This window comes from Dendrobates tinctorius, unplaced genomic scaffold (genome assembly GCF_039654945.1).
Source record: "Dendrobates tinctorius isolate UK_male_01 unplaced genomic scaffold, ASM3965494v1 ptg000158l, whole genome shotgun sequence".
Classification (NCBI taxonomy): Eukaryota; Metazoa; Chordata; class Amphibia; order Anura; family Dendrobatidae; genus Dendrobates; species Dendrobates tinctorius.
The window spans coordinates 30,814,825-30,827,173 of NW_027361825.1; the positions used below are offsets into that span (position 1 = coordinate 30,814,825).

Sequence of the window (12,349 nt, forward strand, 5' to 3'; positions counted from 1 at the left end):
GCATCTGGCTGAGGACATGTTTATGATTGTGGCACAGGGGAAGCACTCAGCCGAGTGGTTCTGCTCTGAATTCAGGCGTTGGGCTGTAGAGGTATCATGAAATGACTCGGCTCTCAAGAGTTTATTCCGCTGGGGCCTGTCTGAACGCCTGAATGACATTGGCATTACATCCTCCACTGGGCTCCCTTGAGGATGCAATGATACAGGCTGTCCGCATGGACCATAGGTGATGCAACTGTAAACTCCATATCCCTGCAAAAATGATACGTAATCAGCTGCTAAACCCTTGGAGGTGGGAGCTATATCGTTCAAAGAGAAGGAGAGGCGGTGCTGCCCAGAAAATCAGCTGTATTTTTACTGTGGAGCTCCAGGACCCTGGAAAAAAGAGTGTCCTTCTTGCCCTTCATCTGCCAAGATCTCGGGAAATGACTAGGTCTGGGTAACGGTCAAGGAAGTTACCCAGACCCTCAGGAACAATTTTTGTCATCGCCAAAGGTTCTACTCCACGTGGATCTGGAGGTAGACAGTGGGTTATCCCATACCACGGCTTTCGTCAAGTGTGGCTCTACCATCAACTTGATTGACTCTCGCCTGGTGGCTCAATGTAAGATAGGGACAGTTAGGCTAAAATGTGGCCATTGACTCCTCTCTTCTCACCAAAAAGGGGATCCTCTATGTCTCAGAGGTCTTCCTACTGAAGGTGGGCCCTGCTCATTTTGAAAACATAACTTGTTTTGTGCTGGACAATTTACCTGCAGGGCTGGTTTTGGGAAGGCTTTGTTTACAGCATCATTACCCTGTTATTAACTGGGTTACTGGGGAAATTGTTCAATGGGGGTCTAACTGTGTTAACCAATGTCTGGAAGGTATTCCAGAGTACCTGAAGGACTTTGAACACGTGTTCTCTGAAAGCAAGGCTAAGGTTCTACCGCCACCTCGATCTTTTGATTGTGCCATCGATGTAATTCCTGGGGATAAATTACTCAAGGCCCGATTGTTTACTCTGTCTGGTCCTGAGTGGCTGGCCATGAAGGAGTATATTGCCGAGAGTCTCCGTAAGGGGCATGCCCGTCCTTCTGTTTCTCCTGCGGCAGCTGACTTTTTCTTTGTAAAGAAAAAAGATGGTGGTTTGCGTCCTTGCCTCGACTTTCGGGAATTCAACATAATCACTGTATGAAACCCATACCCACTCCCTCTCATTCCTGACTTGTGTAATCAATTGTCTGGGGCTAAATGGTATTCAAAATTGTATTTGCGGGAAGCCTATAATTTGATAAGGGTTTGAGAGGGAGATGAGTGGAAGACTGCATTTCTCATGTCAGATGGTCTTTTTGAGAATCTGGTTATGCCCTTCGGGCTGACAAACGCCCCGGCCATTTTTCAAAATTTTATTAATGTTGTGTTTGCTGATCTGATCGGTCACTTTGTGGATATTTACTTTGATGACATCTTGGTTTACTCCCCTGACAGTCAAACCCATTTACAACATATGCGTACTGTCCTGCAGAGACTCAGAGAAAACCAACTTTCTGCAAAATTGGGAAAATGTTCATTTTTTTGGTACAGGAGTTATCATTTTTGGGTTTGATTGTTTCCAATGAGGGGATTCGCATGGATCCCAAGAAGGTGAAGGCTATTAGTGATTGGGTTCAGCCCTGTGACTTGAAAGGTTTGCAATGCTTCTTGGGGTTTGCAAACTACTATCGAAAGGTAATCAAGGGTTTTTTTCAGGCAGTTAAGCCTCTTACTGCTCTCACGTTAAAGGGTGCGGATGTAAATAACTGGTCAACATCCGCCGTAGAATCTTTTTTGGTGTTGAAAAAGTGTTTTATGATTGCCACGGTATTGGTTCAACCAAATCCATTTGAACCCTTTGTGGTGGAGGTTGATGCTTCTGAGGTGGGGGTGGGGGAAGTGTTGTCTCAGGGACCCGCAACTCTGATTAACCTCAAACCGTGTGCCTTCTTTTCCAAAAAGTTCTCTTCAGCAGAGAGAAATTATGATGTTGGCAATAGAGAACTTCTTGCGGTCAAGTTGGCTTTTGAAGAATGGAGGCATTTTTTGGAGGGGGGGGCTCATCCTATTACTGTGGTCACTGATCATAAAAACCTAGCTTACATTGAGTCTGCCAAAAGATTGACCCCCAGGCAGGCCTGGTGGTCTTTGTTTCTAGGTTTCAATTTTTCATTACTTTTCGCCCGGGATAAAAAAAAATTAAGGCTGATGCAATATCCCGTAGCTTTAATCCAGTGTCCCCTCCCGAACAACCATCCTCCATTCTTCAACCTGGGGTGGTTGTGTCCAATATCTTATCTGAGTTGGAGAGAGAGATTTTTGAGGCCCAGTCTCTTGCTCCCAGTTCCAAGCCGGTTGGGAGATTGTTTGTCAAGGAGCAATTTTATATTAGGCTCCTACGGGAGTTCCATGAGTCCCTGTTAAAGGCCATCCTGGGATTTTGGCCACCCAGAAGGCCATGACAAGGGTTTTTTGGTGGCCCTCACTGGTTACTGATGTAAAAAAAATTGTGTCTACATGTGGGGTTTGTGCCCATTCTTAGAGCTCTCATAGTTGGCTGGCCGGCCAGGGAATTAATGACTCTACCAGTTCCTGATAGACCATGGACTCATAGGTCCATGGATTTTATCACCAATCTCACTTCTTCCAGGGGTAACACCGTTGTGTGGGTGGTGGTGGACAGATTTTCGAAATAAGCCCATTTTGTACACTTATCTGCGTTGCCTTCAGCAGAAACCTTGTCCAGGCTGTTTATGCAACATGTGATCCGTCTGCATGGTGTGCCGATGAATGCGCTGTCTAACATAGGTGGTCAGTTTGTGGCCAAGTTCTGGAAGGCATTTTGTAAAAAATTGGGCATAACATTGTCCTTTTCTTCTGACTATCACCCTGAGTCTAATGGCAGACTGAACACACTAATCAGTCCCTGGAGCAAATCCTGTGGTGTTTGGCCTCTACCAGGCAGGATGATTGGTGTGATGTTTTGCCTTTGGCTGAGTTTGCTTTCAACAGTTGTGTGAGTCAGTCCACTGGTATGTCTCCCTTCCTTGTTAACTATGGGTTTAATATGCATTTTGGGGAGTCTTCCTGCTTGTACTCTGGTTGTCCTGGGGCTGAGGGTACTGTGCAGCGTTTGAAGGTCCTGTGGGCTGAGGTTCATCGTAACATCTCCAAGGCTCAGGAGAGGTACAAGTTTTTTGCTGACAAGAAAAGGGTGTCGGTTCCTACATTCCAGGTTGGAGAGAAGGTGTGGTTGTCCACTCGTAATATAAGTCTCAAAGTTCCCTCTGCCAAGTTGGGTCCGAAATTCATTGGTCCATATGAGGTTGTGGAGATTATTAACCTGGTGGCCAGTAGGTTGCATCTCCCAGCTTCGTTAAAAATTTCCAACGTTCTCCACAAGACCCTGTTGAAACCCTTGGGAACTGTTGAGGAGAGTTCTTGTTCACTGTTCTCCTGGTATTGTTGAAGGGTCACATGGAGTACGAGGTGGGATTCATCGTAGATTCCTGGTGGGTGCACCGTACTTAGCAGTATTTGGTACACTGGAGGGGGTATGGTCCAGAGGATCGGTCATGGGTCCCATTTAATTCTGTACATGCTTTTCGTCTGGTCCAGGCATTTCATGTCAGGCATCCTGACAAGCCTGAGGGTCCAGTGGCCCCCCCATTGAGAGGGGGCCCTGTCATGGTTTGCTCAGGATTTCTTTGGCAGTACTTCTAGGGTTAATGTTATGTGGCCTCTCTTTGGGAAGGGCTATATTTACCCGCCCCTGTGCTGTGCCCGTTGTCAGTTACACATCCGATATCAGCTGAGCAGCTGACCCCGTGAATACCTGTGTGTATTGCTTATTCCTGTTTGCGTGCTTGTGTATGACCCAGTCTGCTCCCCATTTTTGCATTTGTCTCCTGATTCGGTACTTCTCGTGATACTCCTGGTTTTGATCTCTGCTTTATCCCCCGACTTCCTGCTCGTAAGTTTTTCTGGTCTCTCTCTGGCTTCTGACCCCGGCTTGTCTCTTACCAAGCTATTTGTCTCTTCCCTTGGTTACCGTGCTGTCCTCTGGTCTGACCTTGGCTCTACTGACACGTCTCTCAGCTTCCCTGGCTCCTGTCATCATCCCTGGGAGTTCAGGACCTAGCCTCCAATCATTACCACGGTGGTCACATGCTGCTGGTCCTATTCACCTGCAGGCATGCTCACAACAGCATCTCACGTCACAGCAGGAGTTCCTTGCTTTCCCAGCACATCCCCGGAAACTCGTACAGTCTCAGGGGGTAAGTCTGTTACGCTGTCCGTCACAGAAAGTTTGTTGTAGCAATGAACTTTCCCGGCGATCTGCCTCATAATAATGCTGTTTCTCCTCTGATCTCCTGTCAGTGAGAGAATAGAGGAGAAACAGTGTGACAAGTGCTGCTGGCAACAGCTGTGCCAGTCAGGAATCTTGTCATTAAGTAAAAAAACAGATACAGCAGGTTAGGGTTAGTGCTATAGTTAGAGTTACTTTTAGGGTTAGTGTTAGTGCTATAGTTAGGGTTAGTGTTAGGCTAAAGATAGGGTGGCTATTAGGGTTACTGTTAGGCTAAAGTTAGGGTTGCTGTTAAGCTATAGTGAGTGTTACTGTTACTGTAGGGTTAGGGTTACTGTTACTGTAGGGTTAGGGCTACTGTTACTGTAGGGTTAGGGCTACTGTTAGAGTTACGGTTATTTTTACTGTTAGTCTAATGTTAGGGTTACTGTTAGGGTTAGGGTTACTGTTAGGGTTACTGTTAGGCTAAAGTTAGGATTACTGTTAGGGTTGAGGTTATTGTTAGGGCTAGTGTTAGGGTTACTGTTAGGGTTAGGGTTACCTTTAGGCTAAAGTTAGCGTTATTGTTATGCTAAAGTTAAGGTTAGGCTAAAGTTAGGGTTAGGGTTAAGCTAAAGTTAGGATTAGGGTTAGGCTAAAGTTAGGATTATTGTTAGGCTAAAGTTAGGGTTATTGTTAGGCTAAAGTTAGGGTTAGGCTAAAGTTAGGGTTAGGGTTAGGCTAAAGTTAGGATTATTGTTAGGCTAAAGTTATGGTTATTGTTAGGCTAAAGTTATGGTTAGGGTTAGGCTAAGGTTTGGGTTAGGGTTAGGCTAAAGGTAGGGCTAATGTTAGGCTAAAGTTAGGGTTAGAGTTGGGGATAAAGTTTGGAATAGGATTGAGGCTAAAATTAGGGTTAGAGTTGGGGCTATTCTTAGGGTTGGGATTACAGTTAGGAGTGTGTTAGGGTTACTTTTGTAGCTAATGTTATGGATAGGGTTGGGATTAGGGTTAGGGGTGTTTTGTGGTTATGGTTAGTGTCATGGTGGGATTAGGGTTAGGGGTGAGCTGGTGTTAGGGTTGTGGTTAGGGTTATGGTTAGGGTTGGGATTAGGGTTAGAGGTGTGTTGGGGTTAGGGTTGGAATTGGAAATGGGGGTTTCCACTATTTAGGCACATCAGGAGCTCTCCAAACGCGATACAGTGTCCGATCTCAATTCCAGCCAATTCTGCATTGATAAAGTCAAACGGTGCTCCTTCCCTTCCGAGCTCTGCCGTGTGCCCAAACAGTGGTTTACCCCAACTTTTGGGGTATTTGCGTACTCAGGACAAATTGCACAACATCTTTTGGGGTCCAGTTTCTCTTGATACCCTTGACAAAATAAAAAAATGGAGGCTAAAAATCATTTTTGTGGAAAAAAAGTGTTTTATTTTCACGGCTCTACATTATAAACTTTAGTGAAACACTTGGGGGTTCAAAGTGCTCACCACACATCTAGATAAGTTCCCTGGGTGGTATAGTTCCCAAAATTGAATCACTTGTGTTGGATTTTCACTGTTTAGTCACATCAGGGGCTCTGCAAATGCAATATGACGCCTGCAAACTATTCCATCAAAGTCTGCATTCCAAAGCGTCAGTATTTCCATTCTGAACACCACTGTGTGTCCAAACAGTAGTTTTCTCCCACACATGGAGTACCAGTGTACTCAGGACAAACTGGACTGGACAACAACTTTTAGGGTCTAATTCCTCCTGTTATGCTTTTGAAAATAAAAAATTGGGGGCTAAAAGATCATTTTTGTGGAAAGAAATGTTTTTTTTTCACTGCTCTGTTATAAACTTCTGTGAAGCACTTGGGGGTTCAAAGTGCTCACCAGACATACAGATAAGTTCCTTAGGGGGTCTAGTTTCCAAAATGGTGTCACTTGTCGAGGGTTTCCACTGTTTAGGCACATCAGGGGCTCTCCAAACATGACATGGCATCCGATCTCAATTCCAGCCAATTCTGCATTGAAAGTCAAATGGCGCTCCTTCACTTCCAAGTTCTGCTGTGCGCCCAAACAGTGGTTTACCCCCACAAATGGGGTATCTGCGGATTCAGAAGAAATTTCACAAAAAATGTTTTGGTTAATTTTCTCTTTTTACACTTGTTTTAATAAAAAAAAATTTGTTCTGAAATAAAATGTTTGTGAAAAAAAAGTTAGATGATCATTTTTTCCTTCCACATTGCTTCAGTTCCTGTGAAGCACTTAAAGGGTTAATTAACTTTTTGAATGTGGTCTTGAGCACCTTGAGGGGTGCAGTTCCTAGAATGGTGTCACTTTAGGGTATTTTCTGTCATACTGACTCCCCAAACTCATTTCAAATGTGAAGTGATCCCTAAAAAAATAATTTTGTAAATTTTGTTGGAAAAATGAGAAATCGCTGGTCAACTTTTAACCCTTATAACTTCCTAACAAAAAAAAGTTTCAAAACTTGTACTGATGTAAAGTAGACATATGTGAAATGTTATTTATTAACTATTTTATGTGATATGACTCTCTGATTTCAGGGCATAAAAATTAAAAGCTTGAAAATTGCGAAATTTTCGCCAAATTTTTTTTACAAATCAGTGCAAATCATATCAAAGAATATTTACCACTATCATAAAGTACAATATGTCACAAGAAAATATTCTCAGAATCACCGGGATCCGTTAAAGCATTCTTGAGCTATTACCTCATAAATTGACACTGGTCAGAATTTTAAAAATTGGCCCTGTTACGAAGGAAAAAACAGGCTTTGGTGCCAAAGGGTTAATAACCTGCCAAGGGAAAGCAGACAGCTGTGAGCTGGTCTGATTATAGTGAGAAGGGGCCAATATGCATGGACCTTTCCAGCCTATTAATATTAACCCGAGAAGTCTGCTTGGCTTTTGCAGGTTATTTAAAATGGGGAACCCTAAAAACAATAACGAGGGGTTCCCCCAATTTTTAATAACCAGCAAAAGCAGTGTAGACAGCTGGGGGCTGATATTAATAGGTTGGGTAGGGAGGTGGAAATTGGCCCATTCCTGGCAAAATAAGACCAGCCCTCAGCCACCCCAGAAATAACTCATCCATTAGATAGGCCAATTCTGGCACTTAGCCTCGTCTCTTCTCGATTGTCCTGGTATAGTGGCAATCCGGTTATTGAGACTGTGGAGTTGATGTCAGCAGGTGGTGATGACATCAAGCCCATGTGTTAGTAATGTTACCGCTCATCATTACAGTTCTCATGCTGTGCAGAGTGAGAACCAGAGCCTGTGAACTGAGATAATCTTACTGATGTCACACTCATTGTTCACAGTGACTGGGTCTCCCAGAGTATAGCTAACCACATACTGTATATGTTCACAGAACTCACAATTTACAGCCCTTATAAAGTAATTTTCCTCATATGTAAACCCTAGATTCCCCCTTTCACTGCCTCCATAAAGGCAATGAAAGGGGAATCAAGGGCTTCAATATGAGCATCCATAAAGTATGACATCAACAAAAATGACCACCAAACACAGTATGATATCCAACAGGGAATTCCTCCACAGTACCCTACGCACACAGTATTGCGACTCTACTGTACCCTCCTGGCAAAGTATTGTGACCCAATCACTTTATGATGTTCCAACTATGACCCCCCCCACAGTCCTCTATACAGTATGAAGACCCCCCCACACGTAATCCTACAAGCTTTACAATGGCCCCCCACTTAGTCCTGTAAAGAGCATATAGCACCCCACATAGCCCTGCAATCAGCATAATGACCTACCTCATAGCCCTGCAAACAGGAAAAATGTTCCCCACATAGCATCACAGACAGTATAGCACCCCCTACATAGCCCTGCAAACAGTTTGATAGCCCCCTACATAGCCCTGCAGACAGCATAATAGGCCCCACATAGCCTTGAAAACAGTAAAATGCCCCCACACATAGCCCTGCTAACAGTTTGATGATCTCCTACATTTTCCTGCAAACAATATAATGGTCCCCCACATAGTAGCTGCAAACAGTATAATGGATCCCACATAACCCTGCAAACTGTATACTGGCCCTCCACATAAATAGTATAAAGGGCTCCACTTACACACGTGGTCAAAATTGTTGGTAAACCTCGTTTAATGAAAGAAAAACCCACAATGGTCACAGAAATAACTTGAATCTGACAAAAGTAATAATAAATCAAAAATCTATGAAAACGAACAAATGAAAGTCAGACATTGCTTTTCAACCATGCTTCCACAGAATTAAAAAAAAATAAAACTCATGAAATAGGCCTGGACAGAAATTATGGTACCACTGAAAATAATGTGACAAAAGGGACATGTTAAATTAAGTTGTGTTCACTAATTAGCATCACAGGTGTCTACAATCTTGGAATAAGTGAGTGGCCTGTATAGAGGGATACAGATACTCACTGTGCTGTTTGGTGACATGGTGTGTATCACACTCAACATGGACCAGAGAAAGTGAAGGAAAAAGTTGTCTCAGGAGATTAGAAAGAAAATGATAGACAAACATGTTAAAGGTAAAAGTTATAAAGACCATCTCCAAACAACTTGATGTTCCTGTTACTACAGTTGCACATATTATTCAGAAATTTAAGCTCCATGGGACTGTAGCCAAGGAGGAAAATTGATGACTAGAGTTGAGCGACTTTTGTTTTTTTAGGGTCACGTTTCGTTTCGTGAAACCCGACTTTTCCAAAAGTCGGGTCGAGCAAGATCGTCCGATTATAGGGAAAAGTCGGGGTCGTCCCGAAACACGAAACCCAATGTAAGTCAATGGGGAATAAAAGTCGGCAGTGAGAGGAGGACAGGAAACACACCTACAGTGCCCATTTGAATGCCAAAAGCATCAATTCTTCTTACTTAAGCTAGTCAACCTTAATTAACTTCATAATACAAGTTACGCACTGAAAAATGGGGGTTATTTGGCTACAGTTGTGGGGGGGGGAGGGCTGGCTCCAGGTTTTCTTGTGCCCTGGGCGAAAGAGCGCCCCTTTAACACATACCACAACTCATCATGCTCCGATACGGCAGAGAAATAGCGGTATAGTACAATGAAAAATACTTCACTTTTTACATCTCATGACGAGGCCCATCTATTTCTCCATACAGAATCATTGGTCCCATATAATGTTTGAAACAGTATATGATGAGCTCCACAAAATGCTACAGTATATGTTGGTCCCCATGGATGAAGCTCCACTGTCTTATGGGCCCAAATAATGCTCCAAACATAATGGGCCCCATTTCTAATGCTCTAGTGTATATTGGGCCCTGTAAATGCTGCTCCAGTGTCTGATGTCCACCTTTGGAATGTTCCAGTGTATGGTGGGCCCCATCTATCATTCTCCAGAGTATAGTGCTCCCCAAAAATTGCTGTCCCAACATTGAAAACAATCAAATAAGTCTCCTCGCTAGGGAATCCCTGTACTAGTCTGGACTCCTCGTCGTTCCCATCTTCCATCTCACTGCACAGTATTTCAACTTTGCAAGTGCTGTGATCCTGAGCAAGCAGGGGGGGGCCCACTCGTTGGCGATGGCACTGGCACAGGGCCCCTGATAGTACGGTGGTGTGTCTGATGGCGGGTGGGCCGAACCTGCACTTTCATCTGCAGCTTCCTCTTTGCCACCGTGTAAGATGGAACTGTATATGGGAAGGGTAACCTGAGTTTCATCAGGGTCAGATTCAGGCCGTGTAGCGTGCGAGGGGAATGTAGTGATCTGGGTCAATGTACCAGCAGATTCATCGAGCAGTGGCTGGGCATCAGTGCACTTGTGTCGCCCCCAGGAGTACGGTCGCCACAGTGGCATTACCTTCCTCCTAGGGAGTGTGATGTCATGCTTGGGAGCAACGAACGATCTCTCTAGCAGGTTAACTGATTGGGCGGCGTTATTCCCACGAGTCATGACCCTCCAAACAGCGTTCATGAAGGCAAAGTGTTTGTTTTACGTGGGCAGTATGGTTGCAAAGCTGAACCTTAAAGGAATGTCCAGAAGGGCACCACCAGGAGTGGAGCCTACGGTTAAATTCGACTCCACCTGGAAAACATCAAACATGCCAGCTACAGAACAGATGCACACATTGCAAGCTTAATTCCGTTAACGAACGAGACTCCGTCATGCCCCGCGGTCCGAGTCCGGCTTACTAGAGGGACACGTGAGGCTCTGGCACATGAGATTGGCCAACAACTGGTGTGTCATGCCCTTACATGTCCGTGGCTGCATGTGCGCTACACTGAAAAGGCCAGAGTTTGTCGCTTACAGGTGCAGATAACCCGCTGAACAACGTTAGTGATGGGGATCACTGATTACAATTATTACCCGCGAACAATGATTTCCCAGTAAGTGCAGGTCAACCGCAGTTCCGGAATTAGGCCTAACCGTCATTCCTGAAAAAATGAAAAACTTACGTGTGCAAACCACAGGTGCTGTAGCTTGCTTAACAGCTCGCCAGCCGTTCTCACGCCCAGTATGGATTACACGTGATTGCACAAAGGTGAGAAAGGGTACCGTATCCCCAGATATCATGTATGGATAGCGTACACATTCAAAATATATGTCTATACATCAGGAGGCAGGCTCAAACGGTGTCAGGCCCAGTATGGATTGCACGTGATTGCACAAAGGTTAGAAAGGGTACCGTATCCCCGGATAACATGTATGGATAGCGTACACATTCAAAATATATGTCTATACATCAGGAGGCAGGCTCAAACGGTGTCAGGCCCAGTATGGATTGCACGTGATTGCACAAAGGTTAGAAAGGGTACCGTATCCCCGGATAACATGTATGGATAGCGTACACATTCAAAATATATGTCTATACATCAGGAGGCAGGCTCAAACGGTGTCAGGCCCAGTATGGATTGCACGTGATTGCACAAAGGTTAGAAAGGGTACCGTATCCCCGGATAACATGTATGGATAGCGTACACATTCAAAATATATGTCTATACATCAGGAGGCAGGCTCAGACGGTGTTAGGCCCAGTATGGATTGCACGTGATTGCACAAAGGTTAGAAAGGGTACCGTATCCCCGGATAACATGTATGGATAGCGTACACATTCAAAATATATGTCTTTACATCAGGAGGCAGGCTCAGACGGTGTTAGGCCCAGTATGGATTGCACATGATTGCACAAAGGTTAGAAAGGGTACCGTATCCCCGGATAACATGTATGGATAGCGTACACATTCAAAATATATGTCTATACATCAGGAGGCAGGCTCAGACGGTGTTAGGCCCAGTATGGATTGCACGTGATTGCACAAAGGTTAGAAAGGGTACCGTATCCCCAGATAACATGTATGGATAGCGTACACATTCAAAATATATGTCTATACATCAGGAGGCAGGCTCAGACGGTGTTAGGCCCAGTATGGATTGCACATGATTGCACAAAGGTTAGAAAGGGTACCGTATCCCCAGATAACATGTATGGATAGCATAGTGTACACATTCAAAATATATGTCTATACATCAGGAGGCAGGCTCAGACGGTGTTAGGCCCAGTATGGATTGCACATGATTGCACAAAGGTTAGAAAGGGTACCGTATCCCCGGATAACATGTATGGATAGCGTACACATTCAAAATATATGTCTGTACATCAGGAGGCAGGCTCAAACGGTGTCAGGCACAGTATGGATTTAACGGCCCAGACTACACAGCGGAGGAGCAGGGAGAGGTAAAGATTGCAAATGCTGGGGCCCTGCCCAAGCAAGGGGGGCCCACTCGTGGGCGTCAGTACTGGCACTGGGCCCCTCATAGTACGGCGGTGTGTCTGACGGCGGGTGTGCACCACCACCGTCAGAGACACTTGATTGCACTATGAGGGACCCTGTGCCAGTGCCCGCGCCCAAGAGTCGGCCTACCCACCTGTCCAGGGCAACGGCACTCACACGGTGTCATGCGCTAGGTGGTGACCCCGGCCATGGGGACGGAGGCAGCACAGTTAGGGAGTTTTAGAAAGTGGCATATGTTGATGTTGGACATTCAGCTGGTACAAAAGGTGAAATAG

At 44.9% G+C, this 12,349-nt stretch overlaps 1 protein-coding gene across 1 annotated transcript in view; it reads left to right on the forward strand.

Annotated features, from left to right (window-relative positions):
- Positions 1–3,082: 3,082 nt before the first annotated feature.
- LOC141051639 (cytochrome P450 2C42-like) overlaps positions 3,083–12,349 on the forward strand; it is a 187,021-nt gene continuing 177,754 nt past the window's right edge. Inside the window, exon 1 of the mRNA XM_073548657.1 lies at positions 3,083–3,368. Coding sequence (XP_073404758.1) covers positions 3,083–3,368 — 286 coding nt within the window. The remainder of the gene's footprint in view (positions 3,369–12,349) is intronic.